Source organism: Thamnophis sirtalis, unplaced genomic scaffold, assembly GCF_051295495.1.
Source record: "Thamnophis sirtalis isolate CommonGarterSnake01/CBP01778 unplaced genomic scaffold, rThaSir2_p1.2 scaffold_9, whole genome shotgun sequence".
Classification (NCBI taxonomy): Eukaryota; Metazoa; Chordata; class Lepidosauria; order Squamata; family Natricidae; genus Thamnophis; species Thamnophis sirtalis.
Window position 1 is genome coordinate 23147843 of NW_028261389.1, and position 20982 is coordinate 23168824.

Here is a 20982-nt window from a genome sequence, read left to right on the forward strand (position 1 = left end):
GAATGACTGAGGTAAAACTTGTTGAACTTGGAGTACCTTGGCTAAACTGTCCCCAAATTAAACAAACACGGCTCTCATTGTTAACAAGGTAAAAACTGCATGTTTTCAGGTGAAATATCTGTCTCACTCTGGTTAATGGAATAACTAACTTGGCACATTCCACAGAAAGATTGGTAACTTTCGGTCTCTTGCTCTACAGATAAAACTACCCTAAGGCACTGATTAATATGCTTGCTCTCTCCTTGTGCTGCTTATTTTCCATAACTTTTTATCTGCATTTTCCCTAGGTTGCCCAATGGACTTGATCTCCAAAGGCTCTCCCAATTCTGCAAAACTAAAGACATATTTTTAAAATCATGTTTTTCTGACTTAGACAAATAGTCGTTTCTGTATTATACTAAACAAAGAGGGGGGGAATCACAATAGGATTCTTATAGTTACAAGGTGGGACTCACCTATGGGAGCCTAATATAATTTTTTACACATTATTCTCTCTACAATCAGGTGGATCAGAGAAACAAAATTTCCAAATGAGATTAAAAGATATCCGCTGCTATTATTATAGTGCATTGGTTCCATGATGATTGTTATTGCTTTATTGTCTGTTCAGTATGATATCTTTAATCTGTACACAACCTAAGACCTGTAATTATTGGGTGGTGCAGTAATATAATAAATTAAAAATGTACAGATCTATATTGGATCACCAACCTACAGTCAAAATAACTTCCAATATAATCACTCAGATGTATTTTAAAAAAATAACTTTTCTAGGTATTTTGGCAATGTCACCACTTAATTGTAGGTCTCCCCTTAGATGCTTATTCTCCTCTCCTTAGATAAAGGTAAAAGTTTCCCTCGCACACAGTCGTTCCCGACTCTAGGGGGTGGTGCTAATCTCTATTTCAAAGCCGAAGAACCAGCGCTGTCTGAAGACATCTCCCTGATCATGTGGCCAGCATGACTAAATGCCAAAGGCACACGGAATGCTGTTACCTTCCCACCAAAGGTGGTTCCTATTTTTCTACTTGCATTTTTATGTACTTTCGAACTGCTAGGTTGGCAGAAGCTGGGACAAGTGGCAGAGGCCAAAGAGTGGGGGTCGGTGGGTGGGTGGGGCTACATTCAGTGTATAAGACGCAACCAAATTTTCACCCTCTTTTAAGGGGGAAAAGATGCATCTCATGTGCCACATAGCCAGTCAACATATTTCTGGTTTAATAAAAATGAGATCAACTGAATGAGGTGTGATTAAATTAATTATGATTGTTCTGCATCCGTGCAACCTGTATTTTATAATTTTTTCATGATGTGTGCCCTCTGATATTTGTATTTTTAAAAGTACGATATGTACTATTGATTTTAATAGTCCTTTGGGGAAAAATCAAGCAACAGGTAGAAATCAAAATATGAAACAGAAGGTATTTCTCTACACAGGTTGTCCTCAATTTACCACCACAATTGAGATCCAAATTTCTATTGCTAAGCAAGACTGTTGTTATGTGAGTTTTGCCCCATTTTACAACAATTGTTTATGACAGCTGTTAAATGAATCGCTGCAGTTGTTAAATTAGTAACATAGCTCTTAAGTGAATTTAACTTCCATTGACTTTGCTTGTCAGATTATGGTTTAGCCCTACAGTTTTTGGGCCTTAATCTGATCATTTCCCCAATTTTAGGAAATATCAATCCTAGTGCTTGGCCTTTTATTATGGAAGTGAGATCAGATGAGTGATTAGAGATGTATCTGGACATGCATTTACTCCTTTCCCTTGGCAGTAAGCAGTCTCTATCACTGTCACTTGTCTTCTACCAGTAATACTTGTTCTATTAACAGGGCTTTGTTTTTTTTTTAAAAAAAATCCTATTACATTTTCAAGGGATGTGGTGGCTCAGTGGCTAAGATGCTGAGCTTGTTGATCAGAAGGTTGCCAGCTCAGCGGTTCAAATCCCTAGCACCGCGAAATGGAGTGAGCTCCCGTTACTTGTCCCAACTTCTGCCAACTTAGCAGTACAAAAGCATGTAAAAAGGCAAGTAGAAAAATAGGGGCCACTTTGCTGGGCAGGTAACAGTGTTCCATGCACCTTCAGCTTTTAATCATGCCGGCCACATGACCACAGAGATGTCTTCAGACAGCACTGGCTCTTTGGCTTTGAAATGGAGATGAGCACCACCCCTGGAGCCAGAAACAACTAGCATATACTTGTGGGGGGAACCTTTACCGCATTTTCAGATACTTTTTCCTATCATGGAAACCAATCTCTCACTAGCTTTCTAGCCTGATAAAAGAGAGGCAAGCAGAATTCCATAGATCTCTGGATACATATTATTTGGAGGAAAGATATCTGTGCAACGCTATAGACACATTGAAAAAGGCATCACAGTAGCAGCATCAACCCCATTCTCCTTCACTGCACCATATAGAAAACAATGAGAAATTAATTATTGTTCACTGTTTGCCAATCTCACTATATTTGTCAATCCAAACACTTTCCTTCTAAAGTAATTGACCCTGTTGTTGGCAGTAGGCTTCAGTTATCTGCTTCAGTAAGATATAGTTAAGCATACCATCATAGTACTATGATGGACTATGTTGTCTTCTCTGAACTAGTTTTTGCCTTGGCATCTCTTGCCAGATTTCCTTACATTGGAAAGTTAATGAAGCGCAGACAATGCCATTTTTGATAGATACATTCTTGTGATTGGGAACTTCCCTTCGCATCATTTTAAATCAAGGGGTGCCCAAACATGCTGCGTGGGAAACAATCAGTTTGGGGAAATTCCACAATTGTGCAATCACCCATTCTTGTTTGTGCTGCAGCTTCTAATTCATGACTGCCCACTAGCTAGCTTGATAACATTAACCATCGAGAAAATCAACCAGTATATGCTTTTAAAGACTGGGCATTTTAGTATATCAAGGAATTACAGTAAAAGCAGTACTATTACCGCTAACAATTACTGTTACTGTTAACAATATGGACAGCCAATTCTATACCAACATTATTTGTGAAGACCCAAGGAAAAGTGGATATGGTAGAAAGAGAGGAAATGAGATTCAAGATGAACCATGTATAAATACAACTACCAAATCAAAAACATAAAATGGTAGATAAGAAATTTATATCCAGTCTATTTAAACATTTAGAAATAACACAATTTTGCTCTATTTTCCAAATGCAGCCTTGCTTCCTTCTCTCTTTCTTCTGAAGGAAAATCTCTCCCAACCTTGTGCATGTATGTATCAGAGGTGGTATTCAGCAGGTTCTGACCAGTTCTGGAGAACCGGTAGCGGCAATTTTGAGTAGTTCGGAGAACCAGTAAATACCACCTCTGACTGGCCCCATCCCCATCTATTCTCTGCCTCCAGAGTCCTAGCTGATCGGGAGGAAATGGGGATTTTGCAGTATCCTTTCCCTGGAGTGGGGAGAGAGTGGAGATTTTACAGTATCCTTCCCCTGCCACGCTCACTAAGCCATGCCCACAGAACCGGTAGTAAAATTTTTTAATCCCATCACTGGTATGTATGTTTCAGAAGGGAAATCAACTTTTGAGAGTTTTCTTTTTATAATTGCAATTTTTGAAGAAGGGTGATTTTGGAATGTCATGTATTTTAAAGAAAGGGAAGAACTTTTTCCACTGAAACTTCTCTTGATATTTTGTTCCTTCTGAATAAGAAATTAATCTTTGACACCCCCCCCCCCCAAAAGCTTGGTAAGAATGCAAACTTTAAGTAGTAATTTTATGGGAACAGGGCATTTAGAGAGGGATTGGTATGCAGAGTTAAGAGGCTCAACCTTTCCCTTTATAGCTTCTTCCCCTGAAAATGTATTCTTAAATTGGTAAAGTAGGGCTCCTAGAGTTCAATTAATGTCAGCAAAGATGATGTTTGGTATATCTTTGGTATAATCTAGTGATTGTCCAGATTTCTGGAACCCTAGTCTGCTAGCCCTAAATTAGGCTTTGCAAAATTAGCTTTATGCCAACGAATTTGGCTAGTATGAACTGAGCATTGAGCCTTTTAACTATGGTAGCTTATTGCTTAGATATGTTATCATCAAGTTTGTTTTGTGTAATTGTGACAGCAGGTAATATAACATATATAAAGAGAAGAAATAATTATTCCCCAATTGTAATTATACTTGTAAATTCCCCATCCATATAGATCATAATTAGGTAGCTGATGAAAGAACAGAAAGAGTGTCATTTTAATATTAATAGAAACTCTTAAAAAGACATTAAAGAAATCTTTGAGACTGAGGCAATATGACGCTGTATGTATGTGTGTGTGTGTGTTGTGTTACAACCCCTGGTATGCCCAAATATGGGAGGAAGCATACTGCTTCCTTTCTCTGTCTATCAGCTCATCACAAGAGACCATCACGACAGAAAGCCATTATTTTTACTGTTGCCTTTGTTACATTTGTGTTGCATTTGTGCTGATAAATAAGTAAAGGGAGATTAGTATAGATCTATTTCAAGCTATTTAGCTCTCATCAGCTAGCCATACCCTTACTGGGAATCGACCTGGGCTGTATATATATAGCCTCAGTATATATATTTATGTTTAGTAATAGCTTTGGAAATTGATCTAAAATTGAAACAAATAGATTATCTTGAGAACTATTACAGAAGTATAATTGGGGGTGGGGCACCAATGTATTTTTAGATGTTTATAAATCTCAGCTTTCAGCATTTTTTCACTTTTGTCCACTCAGGCTGGAACTTCTGAGAATTGTAGTTTAACCATATTTTCTCAGCCAGCAGCACCACAGTCATCCTGGAGCGGCTTAACGAGAATTCTCTTTCTGCAAAAATAAGTCACAGCGAACGGAGGAGGCCTAGAAGGGTGTTAAGACAGGGAAACGAAAGCAAAAAAAGGAAGTCATTATCTTGGCCGGAGTACCGGGCGAGGGGAGGTTTATTTCGCAACATTGCACAACGTCCCAGAGCCATGTCAGCTGAAGGTGGGGGGGGAGCCGTTTCGCTGAGCTGCTTAGGGAGGGACGGCGGCTCCTCCGAGTTCTGCTTTGAGGCTGCCCCGAGGGGAGGTGGGTGTGCTGTGCTGACAGATCAAGTCGCCTGCTAGCTTTCTACTACGGCAGGAGACAACAATTTAATTTAAGTTTAAGTTTCTCGGAAGAAAGAAAGGAAGCGCCCGCCGCTGATGAAGAAGCGGGAAAGCCCGTCTTCATCCCGGCAGGTTTAGGATCTGCTGTTTGAGCAGGAGGGGCTGGACTAGAAGACCTCCAAGGCCCCTTCCAGTTCTGCTTCTGCTTCTAGGCGAGGAAGGTCGGAGCAGAAGGGCTGGGCGGGGGAGGGAGGACGGCTGCCTGGCACGCCACAAGGACTTCGGGACCTGAACGGGAAGGGAAAAACGCGTGGGTGGCCTTGGTGGGTGAGGTCCCGAGGCACGAGCACGGGGTGGGGGAAAGAAAAAGCGAAACCTCCGCGGCTTCGACCGCCCTCGGGGAGGAAGCCTTCCGCCCCCACCCACCCCCGAAAGGAGCGGTTTCTCTTCTTCCTCTTCTGGAAGGGACGATCCGACCCGGCTTGGTCGTGTCCTGCCCCCTTTTCTCCCCACTCCTCCTCCCGAGTTAAAAGTTTTGTGACTTCAGGCGCTTTTATGACTTCAGGCGCTTGGCGGTTCTTAGCAACCCCTATGAGCTGGCGCGGCCTCTCCGCCGCCAGGCCTGCTGGCGGGGAAAGGCAGCCGTTGTTCCCGCGGGGTGACCGCTGGAGCTGCAGGATGTTCTCCTTCGCACAAGGCGTGGCCTTCATCCCCACGTTCCTGGTCTCCTGGTCGTCGGCCGCCTTCATCCTCTCCTATGCGATCGCCGTGCTCAGCGGGCATGTGGAGCCGCTTTTCCCCTACATCAGGTGAGTAGGAGAGGAAGGAGAACAGCGCCCCCTCTGCGCCGCGCAGGAAAGACTTTGCTAGATGGCGCCACGCGGGGAAGAAAGACTGAATTGTGGTCGGGGTTTCAATCCATCAAAATCAAATTAGGGGAATAAAGTTTTCCCTGCTCTCGGTCGAGAGCCTTTCGTATCCTGACGGTTGCCCCGAATGAGGCAGAGGTGTGATGGGTAACCTGTCCTGTTTTGGGAAAAGTGGCCCGGCTGAAGGCCTCCCAGGGCTCTCCATGATGTTCTTTTCACTCTCTACAACTTGAACTTCTTGATCTGTACTTTTCTGCATTTCACCTTAAGGCAGTCAGATTAATTCAGTCCGCTGATTCTGTAATAGAATAGAGTAGAATTCTTTATTGGCCAAGTGTGATTGGACACAGAAGGAATTTGTCTTTGGGACATATGCGCTCTGTGTACATAAAAGAAAAGATACATCCCTCACCAACCATAAGGTACAACACTTAATGATAGTCATAGGGTACAAGTAAGCAAACAAATCATATTAGGAAACAATCAATATAAATCCTTAGGATACAAGCAACAAAGTTACAGTCATGCAATCATAAGTGGGAGGAGATGGGTGATAGGAACCATGAGAAGAGTAATAGTAATGCAGACTTAGTAAATAGTTTGACAGCATTGAGGGGATTAGTTGTTAAGCAGAATGATGGCATTTGGGGAAAAACTGTCCTTGTGTCTAGCTGTTCTGGTGTGCCTGCTCTATAAGGTCATTTTGAGGGTATGAGTTGAAACAACATGTCTAGGATGCGAAGTTCACTGCCCTCTTTTTGACTCGTTCAGTGTACAGGTCCTCAATGGAAGGAAGGTTGGTAGTAATTGTTTTTTCTGCAGTTCTAATTAATGTGAGCTAAAAAGGAGATAAGTTTCTGTGGAGGTTTTGTGGGGCTAAGGGAGGCGTCCCACAAAACCAAAGGCAGGATGCTGCTTTTCTGATTGCCACTGATTTTGTTTTCCAAGCAAAAGAAAGAAACCCTGTCACAGAGAGTTGGAGCAGGTGGTGCGGTTATGTGTGCCTCGTTCTCAGATACTTAGGCAAATGAAATTTTAAAAAAAAGACTAATCTGATGCTTGTAACTTGTAGAAAGTCTAAAAATTTTGAACCTTAAGGAAATAAGGACTTGCAAAGCATGGCTTTGGGAATTCTTTCCAAATGCTTTAAAACAGTTTAACTCTGGGTCTCATGACTGAGAAGGAAGAAGGAGAAGGGTTTAGAATGGAACAGTCCTTTTATTGTGAGCAGTGGAAGATTTCCCCCCCCCTTGCAACCCCCATCTAGCTTTGACCCATTTTTTATTAAAGTTTTTTTTATTTTTTATTTTCAAAACAAACACAACACATAAAATCTCCCTCTTTTACATACTGTAGAAAGTGTATCAGTTGGTTACAAAAAGACTTTCGTGCATCTCTTCCACAGTCATCAAGCATAATTCATATTAACTCAAGTATTTTAACTCAGATATTTATACATGTTACCGTCATCATACCTCCATTTTCATTTGACTATAGTTGTTTAAACGTCCTTCATCATAAAATATACAAAGATTTAATACATAACCACATACTGGCATTTCATTTACTATTTCTAAAATCCGACGACGACACTAAATCCTTATATCCTATTCTAGCTAAACATCCATAATATTTAATAACAAAGTTTTCTATCCTTCTTTCCAAATCATTGTTTACAATTTACATCTCATTTCCTTATATTGTACCCATACATAATATATACGTTATTATCATTATCCCTCCTTTATTCGACTATATCCTGCATCATATTATTTCCCCCCCCAGTAATCAAGACTTAAATGAATCTAACTTAATTCTTTATTATTATTATTATTATTGTTGTTATTATTATTATTAACCTATATTATTATTATTATTATTAACCTATATATATAATCCAAAAGGGTTTCTAATCTTCCTTTCATGGGTGCCATTCAATATTTATATCCAGTTATTACTTATCATAACACTACACATTGTATACATTATCATTATCAATTATTTATGTAACTATATCTATTATCACTAAATTTTGCTAAGTTTAGCTAGTTTTAAATTATACTCTTCCCTCTATCAACCAGTATCTTTCCAATAATAAAACCCTGTCTTATCTTCTGCCATTTGTGGCATCAGTCCTCTAATCATCTCCTTAATCAGCTTTGTAAGGACTCCTTTTAGCAACTCTTTGCTTATAAGATCTCTCATGTAATTTCAATGCCCTTCTTCTGTTTCCTTAATCTGTTTATCTATTGCTAATAAGGTTTCTCTCTTTAAGTCCATAAATTCTTTTATTTTTTCCTCCTCTGTATCTTCCCATCTCCCCAGTTTCCCATCCATTTCATTCCTCTTTCAGTATTCCACTCTTTCCATTTTCAGAAACAAACCAATCACCATAAGTATCAGCAATTTTAATTTCTTTATATTCATTTTCCTCTTCGACTTTTTGGATTTTACCTGCCACTTTTTCCATTTGAAGAACATCTTCAACTTCTCCATCATATTTTATTGTTAGATGCACTAAGTAATCCAACTTCTTCCCTATCCTCTCATTTGTATTTGATAATTTCTGTATTTCTGAGAATATCTTTTGCAGATTTAAAACTTCTTTCTGGTGTTGAAATTGCACCATGATTTTCAGCTGACAAACACTGCTTCTCTAGCTTAGAAGGTTTTAGCAGAATTAAGCATCACAATAACATTTCACCTTTCTCTGGTTAAGAATCTACTTCAAAGGAACAGTCTTGTGTGTTTTTCTTCTTCTTATCACTATATAAACAAGCTGTGAGTCCTTGAAGTGCCAAGCCAGGATAATCAGTGAAAGAAGTATTTCGTTTCCAATACACAAACATCTAGCTTCCGAGTAGCAGCATTACAATGTTAGAATGTTACCACTTCTTTATCTTTTTGTATTTCATTTTTTTTTAAAAGGTCCGATTCTTAAATGATTTAGAAAAAACATCCACAGTAATGAAAGAGGAAGTTTTAGTCCATAGATTATGGAGAATAATGGAAAAAAAATAGAAGAAGGAAACTTAATCCGTTTGTTTTAAAATGCTTGCATAAATTCCATCCGTAAAGATAGCATTTAAAAAGTAAGATAACCCACTGTTCAAAACCAGTCCAAATTTAATTCTGCCGCTTATTTTTTCTGTTCTCCAATTTAAATTAATTTTAAGGTTTTTTTTATAGGCAGTCACTTTTAAAACAGTAAAAATTCATCACCAGCTGAAAACACTTTCTCTTTCCGTATCCTTCCATTTTGGAGCCACCCCAACCTCATCAGCCATTTCGCTGGATTTTTTGTCACCGGCTTGAAAAACGTCTCTTGGATCAATCAGGGACTTTGCAATGTCCCTGTGATCAGCAAGATGTATTCTTCCTGTTCACTGTCTACGGGATGGTTTAGGGCTGTTTGGATCACCCAGAGAAAAAAGTGTTGACTGTGATCTCAGAGCATTGAGATCGTACGTTGTGTCGTGGCGACTTTGGCTCCTCCCCCTATTCCCCCCCTATGCAACACCCATCTAGCTCTGACCCATTTTTACACCAGGTTTTTTTTTTTGCTTTGCCAGCTTTTCCTAGCATATGAAAATTAGTCTGTTCAGTTTTCAGAGAGTTATCCTACACAGTCAGATACAGTCCCAAGTCCCTTTACTTAAATTTCCTTAAATCATTCTTCTTTTTTAAGAAGAAGAAATTACATTCTTGTAATTTCCTTAAATCATTATTTGGGCTGGAAACAAACAGAAATATAATGACAGGGCTGAGTAAAAATCCTTTCAAAAGTGCTCATTAAGGTCTGATTATCTCAGGATAATTCATAACAACTGAAATTGAAATTCTGATAAGTTATAGCCCCAATATATCTGAACAAGATCAGGTTGGAGAAGCAGGGTTAATCCTTGCCCACACTTTCTTTTTCCGGGACACATTCCAATTGCAATCCAAACCAATAACAGCTTATTTAATGATTTCATTCTGCTCTTTGTATATATTGGAGTTGAGAGGCCTTTCGTTCTAAAGTTCACAGATTCAATGCTAAGTATATGTTCTAGAAGTAAGCTAAAGTGTTTTCAATGCAGTAGTGATTCTCTCTGTTATGTATAATTGAAATTACGTTTAATCTTCATTTGATTAGTGTTCTCAAACAACTAGAAAGATAGCCTAATTTAACAAATATACGCAGAATGAACACTATATTTTATTACATCGAGTATATCATGCAGGATCCAATCTGAATCTTTCACCAGGACAAGAGATTTGTTCTTCCAAGCTTTCAGATTCAAGCTGGAGCCAATCCTCAGGGAATTTTTAAATCCCCAAATTGTGTGTTCTATGGCTTGTATGAGATTCAGCCAGTTTGCATCACTTGCTAAGTTTCTGAGCAGTTGCATGAACTGGTTGTTGGAAGAAATCATTAGGGCAGAGAACCGGTTGTTAAATTATTTGAATCCCACGACTGAATGTATGTATATAGTGCCTGTGGCTTTTAGTAGTTGATTGCCTTATTAGTGGGGTATTAAGTTCTTGATTGTTGTTTCTTTGTGCTGCTGGGCCCTTGGCTCTTAAGTACCTGGTAAAGGTAAAAGGTAAAGTTTCCCCTCGCACATATGTGCTAGTCGTTTCCGACTCTAGAGGGTGATGCTTATCTCTGTTTTAAAGCTGAAGAGCCACCGCTGTCTGAAGACATGGTCATGTGGCCAGCATGACTAAACTAAACACCAAAGGTGCACGGAACAGTGTTACCTTCCCACCTAAGGTGGTCCCTATTTTTCTACTTGCATTTTTATGTGCTTTCAAACTGCTAGGTTGGCAGAAACTGGGACAAGCAACGCGAGCTCACTTCATTACGCAGTGCTAGGGATTCAAACCACCAAACTGACGACCTTTCTGATCGACAAGTTGAGTATCTTAGCCACTGAGCCACCGCGTCCCTTTTTAGTATCTGGTAAGCTAGTGGTAAATCAGCACTTCTGATTGAAGCCTGGTAAATGGGCCCCTTATGCACACATCCAGGAGATTGAGAAGTTCTTTGGAGATGGGTGACTGGTCCCAGTGACCAAGTCAGATTGGATCCTGCAATATTACCCTGGAACACCTATATTTGCCTTTGTTCAGGTATATCATGTCTGGACTGGACTGATATATCTGGAACACCACTACATGATAGTAAAACAATGCAGAAAAACCAGCTCTTTGCTGCCATCTAGTAGTTACTCAAGCCTTGTTCTTTCCCTCTGTTCATCATAGTGACAACGGCTGGTTTACACTGTAAAAACAACCTTGGATTTTTCCCAACTAAAGACATTAAGCAGCATCTATGATGGGTGGAGTGTTTTGTCTTAGGCAGTGGCTGTTTTTGCTCAGGGACTTAAACCCATCAAAATGCAGACATAGCAGAAGAAAAATGTATTTGCATATACTTTTAGTGGTCATTAGTTGCTCCTATTCTTCTGATAGTAATAAGTTCTAAGAAAAAACAAAACACAAACCCTTTATTTCTGCATATAGTTGCAGTGAACTCCCTTTTCTAAGAATTTGTGTTATTTATTTTGAAATCTTTGGACATCTTGTTCCAAAGTGATTAAGATACATGAGAATGTTTGTAGCTCAGGATTGATTGGGATATTGTTTGCCTCTTGATTGTTGGTCTAATGTTAATCTGGGTGTTGATTGCTTATATGAAAGTGTTCTTTGCTCCATTTTTTGGCTTGTTGATTGTCTTTTTTGAATGGCTAATGCCAACTCTTAGTGGTCACATTCATAGAAATTGATCTGACAAAGACAGGTGTAAATGTCGTCCCTCTTAAAATCACATCTCATCAACTCTGCAGTAAAAATAGATTCTGTATGTGCCAGATCCAAGATTAATTGAGACCCGTGTTGCAGAATAAAAGTATATTTTTCCTTCATGACTGATCTATATTTTAACAGTTAGCACTGAAATTAATAACATGCATTTAATATTTAATTTCTAATAACATTTAATAATGTTTCTTCTAAATCTAATACAAATGAATGGACAAATGAACAATTTTAATTATTTGCAGTGCACTTGTAACATTAAGTGTTCCAGAAAATATTCCAATTGTACTTTGATCACAGGTTCAACAGATTCCATTCTCATCTTACATAGAGCTCTTAAAGGTTTTGAAGTGATCACAGTTCAGTATAGTATTTAGGTGATATCAGTCTTTAGTTGGAAAAGTACTTCATATTTGTTGAGTGTTTCACTTGGAGCTTTGGTTCTCAAAGCTTATTTCTAACTAAATAGTGAGATAATTAACAAAGTATTTTTGAAAGTTACATGAACAAAATTAATATTTCATTGCCATAAATATTGAGGGAATTCAGCTGATGATTCGCAGAGGCCGATTTTCTGTTATTTCTGTTTGAGATCAAACTACATGTGACAGGAAAATTGGGTGTATTTTACTTCAGAGCAGTCACGGAATGGTACGCACTAAATAAATTAGTTTTGCCTTGTTTTGGAGGGAGGGAATGGAAAGAATGACAGACGTATTGGCATGTATATTATTAGATTATGAAAATAACACAGGATGAAGATATCTGTTGGTTTTTACAAAAAAAATAATAGTACGTATAACTGAGATTTTTAACATTAGATATCTGTTCATGTTAAGTCTTAATTTCTAACAGATGGAATTAAATGCTATGAGAATCACGTAGAAATGAAAAAAATAAGTGAACATATTTTCTGGGATTTGCTTTATGTATTTGGGACTGAATATGTAGTGTCATTCCATGTTTCTCCTAAAATAAGATTCAACTGGAAAATAAACCCTACTATGATTTTTAAGGATGCTTGTCTACCCCCAAAATAAGCTCCAGTTAAGATTGTCAGCCAGAAGGATGCATTTAGTGCCATATTTTCCCCAAAATAAGACCTAACTGGAAAATAAGCCCTAACGTGTCTTTTGGAGCAAAAATTAATACAAGACCCAGTCTTATTTTGGAGGAAACATGGCACATAGAATGGAACTGTAAACCAAATACCAGGTGGCTATTTGGCATGCTAATTTTGGCATCCCCACTTGTTAGCTCAGAAATGTAGGAGATGGAATTAAAGCCACTACCTTAAAACTGTCAAAGCATAGATTTAACCATCTCTTAGCCGTGCCCAACAGTATATTGTAAGCTGCCCAGAGTCACTTAGTTGAGTGGGGCAGCTATAGAAATTGAATGAATGAAATGAAATTAGTGAAATATTGCTTGTCATTTCAATAATCTCATTCATATTTCAGGATTGGAATCTATTGCGTTATCATTTTTAATGATCCACCCATTTTGAAAAAAAGAACAGGACTTATTTTTGTTAGTTTTTAATGCTTGAAATTATAATTATATTAATGTACTTCAACATTTCAAGTGAAAAATAAGCCATGCTTAAGTGCGTATCAGAACAGCCTTTCTAGGAAGTTAGATCAATTGAGAAAAGTAAATATTCATCCAAGTACATATGCATAGGATCAAATTGCAACCTCTGGCCTGCATTTCACATGATGGATGGGAATTGTTATGAATTACAAGCACCTAGGTTATTAAGCACTTATTTTTTGTGACATTTCTCACAAATGATCATAGAAATTATGCCTTTCTCTGAGTTATATCATTATCAATTTAATTAGATGTATATAGGAGTATGTAGTTTCCAGCAGTCAATTTTGATTTGTGAAAGATCTTAGTCTAAATGTACTATTTGTATATTAACTGTTGTCATTTTTATCATTTGTGCTAGTGATACAGGAGCAAAACCTCCAGAAAGCGGTATCTTTGGATTTATGATTAATGTTTCTGCGTTCTTAGGTATGTAGCTATTTATACTTATTTGTTAAATTATCTTTAAGAGATGTAATGATTACATATTTATAACAATCCTGTCTCCAGATGGATGTGGCATGAGCACCTGGATTTCTAGTCAAACTAATTAATTTATACATAACTAGCCAATAACCCGGCATTGCCAGGGTATTTATTTATAGGGGGAAAATGTCTGGACCAAACGTAATTTCTAATGTTGGATTTTCCCCCTTATCAGAGGGAGCCCCCTTGTGGAGTACTGTGAAGCCATTACCATGGCAGCTCCACTGTGCTGTACAGTAGAAGCCATTTTACGGCAGTACAGTACAAGCCATTTAAGGCACAACAAGCAGAACACCCTACCCCACGAGAGGCATGTTAGGGGTGTCTTACCCCCACAGTATTTGTTTCCAGAGAGTAAGTCATCTGTACCAAATTTGGTTGACATTGCTCAAAGCATTCCAGAGTTATGGAACATACACATGTACACGTACACACAGACACAAACACACACACACACACTTTACAAACGTCATACAGTATATTGACTTGGAGTAAAGTAAGCTTTCTGTATTCCATAATCAGAGTAACTCAAGAAGAAGAAGAAGAAGTAGAGCACGTAGGTTAAAAACAAGAACTTTTATAGAAATGAGTTCAAACAAGCTGTGTACTTTCAAGCTTAGGAAGATGTATTAAACTTCTTAGGAAGATGTATAAAAAGTAAATAAGTCATGATGATAACAAAATCACATCTTCATAACTGTATAGAATTTGGAGTGTTTACAATCGAAGTGTTTCATTTGAAATATTTGTCAAAGGTGCTGAATAGCTAGTACTTACTTCCTTAGTGCAGAGGATTGCAAATGGCAGACAACAACTGTTTCATCCATACCAGTTATGTTTGTGAGGAAGGCTGAGTTGCAGAGTAAATGAAAACACACCTGTTCAAATGGAACATACGGAGTTCGCATGACAATCTGACTTTTATAAGGATTCTTTTCTGTTGTTAACTAACAAAAAGATATACGAGTAGTCATTATGACCATTGGAGCATCCCCATGGTCATGTGATTTACACTTCGGATACCTGTCAACTAACTCACATTTATGTTGGTTGCACTGTCCCAGAACCTTATAATCCCTTTTTGCGACCTTTTGACAAGCAAAATCAATGGGGAAACCAGTTTCACTTAAAAACCTTGTTACTAATTTAAGAATGCAGTGAATGCACTGAGAATGCACTTAACAAATGGGGTAAGAAAATTCATAAAATAGGGCAAAACTCACTTCACAAATTTCTTCCTTAGCAACATAAATTTTGGGCTCAATTATGGTCATAAGTCGAGGATTACCTGTACTTGAAAATCATCTAATAAATCTTGATTGTGAATCATGGCTGTATATCTTGACTACCCATTTGATCAGTCACAGGCATCCTTGTCCTAAATGTACAAAATGGAATAAATTAGTATTCTCTATAATGTATATTTAGGATTATTCACTGTTAAACAATTTCATGCAAGTTTTTAAAGTAGCAATTTGTTATTTTTTTAAAGGTGGGTGTGTGATTAATTAAATATGACTGCAGCTTTGAAATATGGGCAATGTTCAAATAAGTTATACAATAATTTCTAATGACCATAGTTTTAATTTGTAATATTCATAGGAATAAGGTTATGATCTATCATTAGCTCAAGCAAACAGCTCATGTTGCTTCTGCCTGCTCCTGTTGACATGTTGAATTATGTTGCTTGATCTGAAGCAGGGTTTATATTCTCTGCTTAGAGTAGCTTTTACTAATGACATTTGATGTTACTCTGTAAAATATTATTTACATTTATAATGATGTGTATAGAGAAACAGTCTTCATTGGGATTTCTACTATAGAAGGTAGGCTATTGAATTTCATAGCTGGACTTTGAAATATTCTAGATGGAATACAAGAAGACAGACTTCGTTATAAGTATTTGTGCGTTATTTTCATTTGTGTAGTATTTACATACTGATAAACTATTTTCATATGTCCTATGTGTTATGTCTTAGAAAAGGACATGATTGGTTCTAAATAAGTGACACCAAGTCAGAATAGGTTAAATCACCACAGTTCTGTATCATCTTCATCTGTTATTTTAGCCTGTTTTTTTTTCTGTGCTCTAAGTTTGTCCTTATTTTAAAGGCCTGAGTGTTTTATGAGAGGATACTTAAGGACTGCTTTTTCCACTGCAGTATATTTCCTTCTGCGTATTCAGTCCGTCTCTCTGCTACCTTTTCTCCTTGATCCATATTTTGCTCTCTGAAACTATTTGTTTTTAAATCATTTTATGTTTTACAGTCATATGACTTTTATTTGTTTACAGAGAAAAACACCCAATTAAGCAAAAATAACAAAACAGTCACCACAAAATTAAGTATTTTAAAATAGGAGCACATAAACAATTCTGCAGTACTGTACTGTCTAAATTAGGTAAATTAAAATGGAAAAACTCAATTTTTAACTTGCTACGAAAAGCTGAATTGGAGCAATCTAATCTGTAGTATGTAAGAAATCTAATCTGTAGTGGTAAAGTATTTTGCAAGAGATCTGCAATAAAGAAGCATCATTTTCTAGCCTCAGCTCTGCTGATTATCTGATAGTGAAGGAAGTTTCTTTTATTGTGGTATGATTACTATTTTTCTCTTTCTTGTTATCTACTGCTTTTGCAATAGAGAAAAATTCTAGTTGTGTAAGTAGATCTTTTAGAATTACATAGCTGGAAGGAATGTTAGAGATAATTCAGACCAACCCTCTGCCAATGTAAGATTCAGTAAATCATCTTCAATAGACAAACATTCAGCCTTGGATTGAAGACTTTCAGCAAAGGAAAATCAACATAGTGGTAGACTTCACAAGGTGCTTGCTTGTAAAATCAAAAGTTATTTCTGATATCTTGCCTGACCATAATTTGTAGTTTTAACCATTGGTTCTGGTTCTTTGTTCTGGGGCCGTGGAGAATTAATCCATTCTCTTTTGTATTTCACAACAGTTGGAGACTGCTATTGTATTTCTTTTTAGTTTTCTGTTCTGTATGTTAAACATACCCATTACTTCTTCTAGGACAGTGTTGGCGAACCTTTTCAGCACTTAAGAGCCAAAATGGGAGCGAGTGGGAGGGGGGAAAACCAGAAACCAGAAGAGCAATTCCCCAGTTTGCATGTACGTGCCAGGAGGCTGAGCTTCTAGTTTCTGGTGTGTGCATGCACACCAATCACATGGTCTTCCGGTTTCTGGCATGCATGCATGTATGAAGACCAGCTGGCCGGGGCACATGCACACACGCCAGAAATTGAAAACTCAGGGAGCTGCTCTTCTGGTTTCTGGCACTCCTATGCGCTTGAAGCCCAGCTGGCTGGTTGTTCCAGAACCTGGCAGAGCAACAGGCTATGGCTAGCATGCCCAGAGAGATGGCTCTGTGCGCCACTTCTGGCACGCGTGCCATAGGTTCACCATCACGGTTATAAGACATAGCTTCTAATCTAGATACTTCACCTTCTAGATTATCCCTCTTCTGAATTTGTTCCAGTTTGTCACTGCTATTTCTGAACTATTGTGATGAAAACTAGGCACAATATTTCAAACTCTGCTCTAAACAGAGTAGACAAGAACAATTACATCTTGTGGTGTGGACTCTACTCCTGTTAGTGTCACACACTTGTTTTTAGCAGCTACATTAAGTTGCTAGTTTGAAGTCCACAAGAACACTCAGGCCCTTTTTGTATACATACTACTAAGTTTAGTCTCCCCTATCTGATATTTGTGCCTTTAATTTTTTTCCCTACTGAAACGCATAACTTTACATGTTTCATCATTAATTCTGTCTTATTCACTTCAGCTCACAGATGAAGCCTTGTGAAACGTTCAAAATCCTCTCTTTTCCCACTTCACCCAGCTTTGTGTAATTTGCAACCTTCATAAGTATCTCCTCAACTCCCTCACCCAAGTCATTGATAAAACTATTGAGTAACACGCATCCCAGGATAGAGGTTATGGTGCTTCATTTGATATTCCCCACCAAGCTGGAACATTGCAAGCTTTTTATTTTGGCTGAAGTCATTCTGGCACTTATGAGTATGCAGGATCCAATCTGGATCGGTCACTGGGCAGTTCGAATCCCTAGTGTCGCGTAACAGAGTGAGCTCACGTTACTTGTTCCAACTTCTGCCAACCTAGCAGTTTGAAAACATGTAAAAATGCAAGTAGAAAAATAGGGACCACCTTTGGTGGAAGGTAACAGTGTTCCGTGTGCCTTTGGCATTTAGTCATGCTGGCCACATGACCACGGAGACGTCTTTGGACAGCGCTGGCTCTTTGGCTTTGAAACAGAGATGAGCACTGCCCCCTAGAGTCAGGAATGACTAGCACATATATGCGAAGGACACTTTTACCTAATTTTATAAGAGATTACAATTCTAACAGTAAAAACTAATACAGGTAGCCCTCAACTTATGACTATTATTGAGCCCAAAATGTATGTTCTCCTGTGAGAAATTTGTTAAGTGAGTTTTGCCCCATTTTACGACTTTTCTTGTCACATTTGTTAAGGGAATCACTGGAGTTGTTAAAATTAGTAACATGGTGATTAAATGAATCTGGCTTCACCATTGTCTTTGCTTGTCCGAAGGTTGCAAAAAGAGATCAGGTGAGCTAGGGACACTGCAACCGTCGTAAATATGAACCAGCTGTCAAAGCATCCAAAGTTAACATGGCCATGAGGACGCCGCAATGGTCATAAGTGTGAAAACTGGTCTTCAGTCACTTTTTTTCAGTGCTCTTATAACTTTGATTGTCACTAAATGAACTGTGGTACGTCGAGGACTACCTTGAACAAACTAAAAAGAAAAGTGGGGAAAAGTGCAGAAAAGAAAGAAAAACAGTAGAAAAGGAATTAGAAAAGAAAGAAAAATAATAAAGGAAAAGAAAATAAATATATATAAAGAAGTGACTTCTCCTTTTACCCTAAGTACAAGTAAATTTTTAAACTGATATTTTTTTTCTTAAAATACAACTAATGATCTCTTCTTCAAATATTCTGTGTTTTATCTATAAACAAGGGAACACAGTGGCTCCGTGACTAAGACGCTGAGCTTGTCGATCAGAAATGTCGGCAGTTCAGCCGTTCAAATCCCTAGCACTGTCTAACGGAGTGAGCTCCCATTACTTGTCCCAGCTTCTGCCAACCTAGCAGTTTGAAAGCACGTAAAAAATGCAAGTAGAACACTAGGGACCACTTTTTGGTGGAAAGGTAACAGAGTTCCGTGCGCCTTTGGCGTTTAGTCATGCCGGCCACATGACCACGGAGACGTCTTTGGAGAGCGCTGGCTCTTTGGCTTTGAAACGGAGATGAGCACCACCATGTAGAGTCGGGAATGACTAGCACATATGTGCAAGGGGAAACTTTACCTTATCTATAAACAAAGCCATGTAGTCCAGTCATTTCAGTCTGATGTTAGTAAAAGTCCATTAAGGGTTATCAGAGATAACAGCATATATGTTTTAAAAAGATCCTTCAGTAAGTTCAATATTAAACTATTTTGCTTCATTCTGTATGTCAAATTTAAGTGTTCTTCTCCTTTAATTATAATCTCTAGCTCCCTCTAGTGTCCAATTTTTACTTTAAAAAAATTAAAAGCATTTATCCACTGGAAGGATTATTTATTATTTAATTTCAAAATCTTAAATTTCAAAATTTGTCCCAACCTTTGTTTGTACTTTTCTAAATCAAAAGTTTTAATGGTCCTTTTATTGCTTATTTCCCTATTTGTAAAAAAAATAATCTTAAACTAGTAGTTAAAACTTCTTTCACAAAGGACTGAAGGAAATTCAGTGCTATGTTGATCCAAAGATCCCTAATAACTGAAAAAGCAACTAACAAGCAATTTCTAAAAGGGATTAGAAAAGGAGGTATGTGAACATAATGTCTTTTCAAGGATGCCAAACATGGGTTGAGCCCGATGATTATGTTCTTATCTCCCAGAGCTCTAAACAGAGACCACTAACTTGGAGGAAAAGCTGCTGGAAGCATTTTAGGAAATCTCAAGTCCTTTATTGTCTGGAAAGGAATTATTTCTAATGATCCTCAGAGTTTACCATGAAGAAATTCTTGGAAATGCAGAGCCCTGATTTTACTTCTTGATCAGTTTAGAATGGGACAGATTATTGGAAAATAATTTTGGCGGTGAAGCACACTATCGTGACTGTTACAGTTTAAGAACTCTGTATTTTATAGTGTTGGTGAACCTTTTCAGCACCGAGTGCTGAAACGAGAATGCACATTTGTGTGCATGCATGTGCCGAAAACTGGAAGAGCAGCTGCCTGGTAGAAGATGATCTTCCAGTTTCCGGCACACACAAACCAGCTGTCTGGTGTGCATGAGCCAGCTCTGCCTGGCCTTTTGGGGCTCCTCATGCCTCCCTGCCTGCCCTCTGCCTGCCCCCCGGTCCCTGTCGGGGTGGCAGGAATCCCACCGACCACCTGGTTCCGCAGCCCCAGACAGGGAGAGAAAGTTGGGCAGGGAATGCCACCTTCCCCGCTTCCCAGCCTTGAGGGAAGGGGCATTGGCGTTCCCAGGGCTCTGGTTGGGGGGGGCAGCAGGTGGGAGAGCTTCACCCCAACTCTGGCCTGGATGAAGTGCTCCTCCCAGCCCACCACCAAGAACAAGCTAGTGCAGCCCCCCCGCCACTTCTGCCAAGGAAGCGCAACCGCGCTTACTCCAATACTGGATAGACGTTCCTCCCACTTGGACTCAACTCCTTGTTCCTCATTCCTCCCCAACTGGAGCTCCTTTTCCTCCTGGCTGCTCCAGCATCCCAGCCAGAAGCAGTAATACGAGAACCGCCACTGCCCCCTCGCAGTTGTAGGAGCAGTGGTGAGGCCAGCCGGCCAGCCAGCAAACACTTCCCCATGCCCCCGAGCCAGCCAGGTGCTCTGGACTGTGAATGCACATTCGTGCCATGGCCTGGAGGATTGGGGCCATGCAAGAAGACCACTCGGGCAGAGAGGGAGAGAAGCCCTGGCCCACCCATCCTGGCTGGAAGCTCTGCTCCCCTTGCTCTTCTGGGTTCTGGTGTGCTGGCCAGCTGGTCTTCATGCATGTGGGAGCACCGGAAACTAGAAGAGCAGGCACCCAGTGCACATGCGTGCAGCAGGAAGATGATCTTTTGGTTTCCGGCATACGCACCGGCAA

The 20982-nt window shown here is 39.0% G+C and overlaps 1 protein-coding gene across 2 annotated transcripts in view; it reads left to right on the top strand.

Annotated features, from left to right (window-relative positions):
• Window positions 1–4834: 4834 nt before the first annotated feature.
• Window positions 4835–20982, top strand: part of DRAM1 (DNA damage regulated autophagy modulator 1) — a 30213-nt gene continuing 14065 nt past the window's right edge. For both annotated transcript variants that reach the window (XR_015697702.1, XM_087723037.1), the window contains exons 1-2: window positions 4835–5881; window positions 13701–13768. Coding sequence is in view for 1 of the 2 variants with exons in the window: in XM_087723037.1 (XP_087579163.1) it covers window positions 5628–5881; window positions 13701–13768 (322 nt within the window). In the remaining variant the exon portion in view is untranslated. The remainder of the gene's footprint in view (window positions 5882–13700; window positions 13769–20982) is intronic.